At 35.7% G+C, this 6,198-nt stretch overlaps 1 protein-coding gene across 1 annotated transcript; it reads left to right on the top strand.

The window, feature by feature from the left end:
- The first annotated feature begins 1,394 nt into the window (after positions 1–1,394).
- LOC122074179 lies at positions 1,395–2,120 on the top strand. The gene has a single exon (XM_042639037.1). It carries the CDS (start codon positions 1,395–1,397, stop codon positions 2,118–2,120), a length of 726 nt encoding a protein of 241 aa, XP_042494971.1.
- Positions 2,121–6,198: the final 4,078 nt, after the last annotated feature.

Below are 6,198 nucleotides of genomic sequence, written 5' to 3'. Positions count from 1 at the left end.
AAGAGATGTGTCTTTTAAAAAATAGCAGATTTTACAGCTTCCCATGATGTTGTTGCATAGTTCAGACAACTAGAATAGGTTTTTTTTTTTCTCTGTTTACCAATAAAGGGAATAGTCATTATAAAGAGAAGATGGCATCTGAAGAAGACAGCAGCACCTTATGGACATCTGCTCCATTAAAATTTCCATAATCTATGGGTCTCTGCTATAGTAGCGGCAACAGTGGCAGTTAAAACGAACATCTGTGTGGTGCTACTGGAAGATTCGCCTGAGCCTAAGATCAGCATAGTTGTTTTCATTATTATAGCCCATCCTTTAGATACCCAAACCAAAGTCAAAAGCTCCCGTTTAGTAGATTGTGTCTCTCTTTAAAGGTACAACTATGTTTTGAGTTGCATCAGCTGTTCTGAGGTATGTCAGTGATCAGGTTTGAAGTATCAACGCATATATTTCATGTTATTGAATATACCCATTTAATATAGAGGGAAAAACAAATGAGATTGTTGGTTGTACTGATAATCTGGTACTTTATTTTCTGAATGATGCCATCCATACATTGGTTTCTTACTCCTAGCCAGGAGTTTCAAAGTACTGTTGTTTTTTCCCTTTTCTTCTTCATTTGGTTATCCCTTATTTATTACCTTTTTTCATAGAAACCTTAATTATTTTTGAAGTAAGAGACAATGGCCACTGTTAGTGTTAGATTGATCTAGGGGATTCAATCTATATGGCCAACCTGGACCTACCTGATTGTTAAATGGGCTGGGATAAGCATGTCCATGCTTCATCCATTTTTAATTAAGCAGGTTCATGGTTTGGGCAATTGGATGGGTTTGGGTCCTTTGGGATGGGTTTAAGGGGGTGCACTAGCCTATTGGATCTGGAGCCTATGCCTGAGCTCTACCCATTGATAATAAGATTACTGAGCCAAAATTCTGTCTTAAATTCTCATCAAACCCATTTAACTTTAGACAATCACTTTCTAACAGGAACTCTTGTCATGGTTGTCAAATAAGTTGAAAAATCGCATGGATTTGGTATTGCTTTGTATGTTTATGGAAGGAAGTGGTTGCTTTGTCTGTCCTCAATATTGATAGTGATTTGTGAATCAAAGTTTGGGAATTTACATTTCATTAGATTTTCTATTGCTATTCTTTTCCTATTGATGCTCTATTTGCAATGAAATTATTTATTGAATGTTGCTTGAATAAACAACAATATGTGACTGAATATTGGATCTTTCTATCCCATTATCACTTTTATGATTGGTAAACACTGGAAGTTTACTAATCATGGGTTTGAATGCCTAGATTAAAAAATTATAAAATAACATTTTAATTAATCATGATCAGAATTTATTATTTGTTTAATTTGAATGTAGATTTATTTTTACAATGGAGTTTGATGATGGCTACAAGAGGCGAAGGAAAATCATAATCTTTGCTTCAACTGCTGTTGTTATAGCAGTAGACCAGTATATCAAAAAATATCTGAACAAAGAGCCGTACCGTTGTGAACCCCTGCGCGGTATTATTGAGACAGAGAGAATTATCGGTCATAGTGATAAAACCTGTCAAGAACAAATAAGGTTAAGCAAGAGGGCTTTTTTCAGTTTAAGTCATTTGATTAAGGAGAAGGGTCTATTGAGCGACAGCAGATCTGTGCAAGTGAATGAACAACTAGTTATGTTTCTACAGATAGTAGGACACAATGTTAAAAACCACGTTATTGCACACAAGTTTGGACATTCTGGTGAGACTGTAAGTCAGTACTTTAACCTTGTATTGGGTGCAATCATTAAATTGTATCCGATACTATTGAAACCTCTAAGTGTCACAGCACATCATCGAATAACAAGTAATGAAGGAAGATTTTACCCTTATTTCAAGGACTGCATCGGAGCCATAGATGGATCCCATATCCCTGCATGGGTGCATCTAAGCGACCATCCGAGGTTCCGTGATAGGAAGGGTGATATTTCCCAAAATATTCTTGCTGCCTGTGACTTTGACATGAAATATGCTTACAATCTTTCTGGTTGGGAAGGGTCAGCATCAGATGCTCGAATCTTAGATAATGCATTGCACAGAGACGGTGACGGGAAATTGGTAGTGCCATGAGGTAAATATTATCTTGTTGATGCTGGGTATGCTAACCAAGCAGGGTTCTTACGGCCATATCGAAATGTTCGATACCATCTGAAAGAGTGGATATATTGTGATCAGTCACCAAGTGATAAAAAGGAATTTTTTAACCTGAGACATTCACAACTAAGAAACGTGATTGAACGTTCATCTGGCCTCCTGAAGTCAAGATTCAAGATCTTGAAAAACCAACCAGAATATCCTTTCAAAACATAAGCAAGAATTGTGTTGGCATGTGTACTGTTGCATAACCACATTCTTACACAGAATAATGTTGAAGAAGAAGAACAATTGCTTGATGAAGAGGATGAAGAGGGTGAAGAAGATAATATTAATACCCAATCTGCCCCTCACCAAGTAAATGATGATGTTGAAGACAATAGTTCTGATGGAGAGGATCATGTGCAGGAGAATGGTGATTGGGATCTATTTCGAGGACAAATTGCTGACCAGACGTGGGCTGATTGGGTGGCAGACGATTTGTCCTACTCAGATTGAGTATTTATGGATTGAAATATTTGCTATTGATTGAGATCTATTTGGAATGTATTTCTGATGTGGACAATTTTAATTTTTTTGCATGGTTTAGCATGACTGTATAACTTAAACATACTTGGTTTAAAATTTTATGTTGTGGGATGCATGTATGTGGACTATTAACTGAATTGCAATGCTAGGTTTATGGATTTCCCAATTAGTAATTGTTATTATTACTTGGTTTAAAATTATGTGTTATGGGATGCATGTATGTGGACTATTAACTAAATTGCAATGCTAGGTTTATGGATTTCCCAAATAGTAATTGTTATTATTACTTGGTTTAAAATTATATGTTGTGGGATGCATGTATGTGGCCTATTAACTAAATTGCAATGCTAGGTTTATGGATTTCCCAATTAGTAATTTTTATTATTACTTGGTTTAAAATTATGTGTTGTGGGATGCATGTATGTGGACTATTAACTAAATTGCAATGCTAGGTTTATGGATTTCCCAATTAGTAGTTGTTATTATTACTTGGTATTTATGAAATATACTCACATTGTATTGTATTATGGTGTATTTTGTTAGTTTTGGTGTGATGGAACCAACAGGAGATTCTAATAGCAGGTCACAGGACATTGCTTCATGGCCAAGTGTCGTTTCTCATTACATGTTGAAGTGTGTATTGAAGCAGTACAAGAGTGGTAAGAGTGGAGATAATGGACTGAAAAAAGAGCAGTTCATTGAAATTGCCAACCAACTGAAAGAGAAATTATTCACTAGTTACGAATGTGAACAAGTGAGAAACCACTTCCGGATTTGGAAGCAAAGGCTTAGAGCATTGGGTGACCTACAAAAGCAAAGTGGATTGGGTTTGAATGCATCTGATATGAGATTTGATGCTCCCCAACACTTCTGGAATGACTATAGGGTATAATGGATTTTTTTAAATTATAATTTCTATATAATTGTGTTTTTTTTTTCTTACTTAAAACATAAGCACATTGGCATTGTCTTTTATATTGCTAGAAAAAAGAACAAAAGCATTGGAAGGAACATAGTGTGCTCCCAATTCACCTTGAAGTTGGAGCTTCGCTAAGGAAAGAAATGGCAACTGGAATGATTCAACAGTCCCCTCTGAAGCTACCACTGAAGTTATGATGGACGTGACTGGTACTCAGGTTGAGGGAATAGGGAACAATGATGGTGTTAACTATGAACCTATTGAACCTGAAGAAAGTGTTCCTTCCACTCCCATTGGTAGTTCCAGTCGTTCTCGAGGAAGACCTCGTGGGTCCGTCAACAGTGGTAGAGAAAAAAGGAAGAAGGGTGCAGCTGAAAAGGTGGTAAATCCATTGAAATTGATTGCTAACTCAATTGAAAAGATGGTAATGAGTGAATCTCAGTTTGAATTTGGGAGAGCAATTATAGATGCTGTTGATGCCATTCCAGACCTCAATTTCCAACAAAAGTTTAAGGCCAAGGAATATTTCATGGCCAAGAAGAATTCTGCCATTATCTTCTTGGAAACAAGAGTAGAAGATAGGCGAAATCTGCTTGACATGTACTTGCTAGAGATTGAGAAGAATTGAGGTGACAAAAGGAAGTGTTTGGACATTCTAAGACAATGGTTTTTTTTAATAGAAAATGCATCTGTTTGGTTGATGTAACTTGATGTTATGTTAAGTCTGTGACAATGGTGGCATGTAGTCTTAAGAAATATTAAGACAATGGTTCTTTGTATGTTCCTCTCTGAATGATTTCAAGGTTTAAGTATGGACAACATCATTCTTATTTGTCATAATATTTTGGGTTCTTTGGTATGGTATAAATAGGGAGCGCATAGGTGACCCAGATTACTCTATTGAGAAAATTGGTGAGAGAGAGCATAAATGGCATGTATTTAACACTCTTTGTCCTTATAGCCTTCCTCATGATAAGTGATGGAGACAGGTGCATGCAACAATTGAAGACACACAGATAAGGTGAATCTTGATCACATTTTTTTCTTTTATTTCTTTCCTTTCCCACCATTGAAGTCTCCTATTTTTTGTCCATCACACTCAGATGAGGGGCGTACTTAATAGAATTTTCTATGCATATTTCCTCTCTTGAAAATGTTTGTGTTAACTTACAGATGACATCGAATATGTCCGCTTATGCTATTGCAAAGTGTGATTACTATGGAAAAGATTGCTCGGTTTTCACTTCTAAGTCAGGGTCACTAATGAGCACAATAATGTATGAAATCTTAGGGATATAAGTGTACATTTTGCCCCACTTTGGATAGTACTACTTTTATTTTTCTTGTTTTTTTTTTTAGTTTCTAAGTTTGCAAGAGAAAGTGCTTAAAGTGAATCAAGAACCAGTCCAAAGGTGGGACCCACGCATTGGTACCACATTCTCTCTCCTACAAAATCATGAAGATTATTCTCTCTCCTTGCCACCTCACAAGATCTTGAAGATGCTATGCAGAGATTCCTTTCTGATTTAATCAAGATTGCAAGATATTGGTTAATATTGCAAGGAAGGAAGAGAATTTGTTAATTTTAGAAATGGATTCTCTCCTTCCTCACACAATATCTCAGAGAATGAGGATTTTTACCAAGATTTTATTTTATTTTATTTTCTTTCTTTTCTTAAAGAAGACTTGTAGAAGAAAGGAGGCAAGACAAAAGCCCTATAAAACCCCTTCGTCCCCCCTCCTAATTATTATTCCCCTTAGTTTATTTTCTAGTTATGCTTAGTTTTCTTCTCTCTCTCCCTCTCTCACTCTTTAGTTTTAGTTCTTCTCTATTTTTGCTTTAATCACTTTTGTAATAGTTTTTTATATCAATTAATGCAAGCACTCTTTTATTCTTATTCAGCCTTTTATGTTTATGATTTATGCAGTTGAGTTGTAATTTTTTAAGTTATAGTTCTAGGCTTAGATCTAGGTGACAAGATCACGAGCCGTGGAGCAATTTTTTTTTCAAGACTTGTTTTCTCTAATGGTAGAAATTTCAGATTTGTTTTATTCCAGATCTAGTTTTTAGTACTGGTAGTATCTCAAATCGATCAAGTTTTCAGTTCAAGGGTTGAAGTTCAAGTAAGTAGACTCCTTCAGTAGTCTTCTCTCCCCCCTCTCATTCTCACTTCTGACTACCCTTTCTTTCTTAATTTAAGATTTTTATTTTCAGTCATTACATTATTGCTATCCCTTTCCCCCAAGGTTCATGGATGTGTTGGCTTTGCCCCTCCTAGCCATAGAACCATCAATTTATTGCTTTTATTTTAATTGTCTCCCTTTCCCTAAAGCCAAGTAGAGTAACCCTTCTAAGAGTGACTCTCTGGTCAAGTAGGGAAGCTCATATTATGATGCATCCCTCGGGCTAAGTAGAGAAACTTATTTGTGAGTCTCTCTCTGGATTTATTCCCTTTCTTTTACTTTATTTTTTTCTTTATTGTTTTTTTTTTTAATTACGTGGGTTGCTTATTTTCAGTTATTTATTTATTTAATTTTAATTGCGTGGCTTGCGTCTTTAAATTCTTAGATGACGAATGGTTAGGACGTTATTTTAGATACATATGT

This window comes from Macadamia integrifolia, chromosome 3 (genome assembly GCF_013358625.1).
Source record: "Macadamia integrifolia cultivar HAES 741 chromosome 3, SCU_Mint_v3, whole genome shotgun sequence".
Classification (NCBI taxonomy): Eukaryota; Viridiplantae; Streptophyta; class Magnoliopsida; order Proteales; family Proteaceae; genus Macadamia; species Macadamia integrifolia.
Note: the sequence above shows the minus strand (reverse complement) of the source record. Positions and strands in the feature narration are given on the sequence as shown.

Excerpts from the sequence above, each read along its gene's own strand:
- LOC122074179 (XM_042639037.1), top strand. The coding sequence starts at position 1,395 with ATGGAGTTTGATGATGGCTACAAGAGGCGAAGGAAAATCATAATCTTT.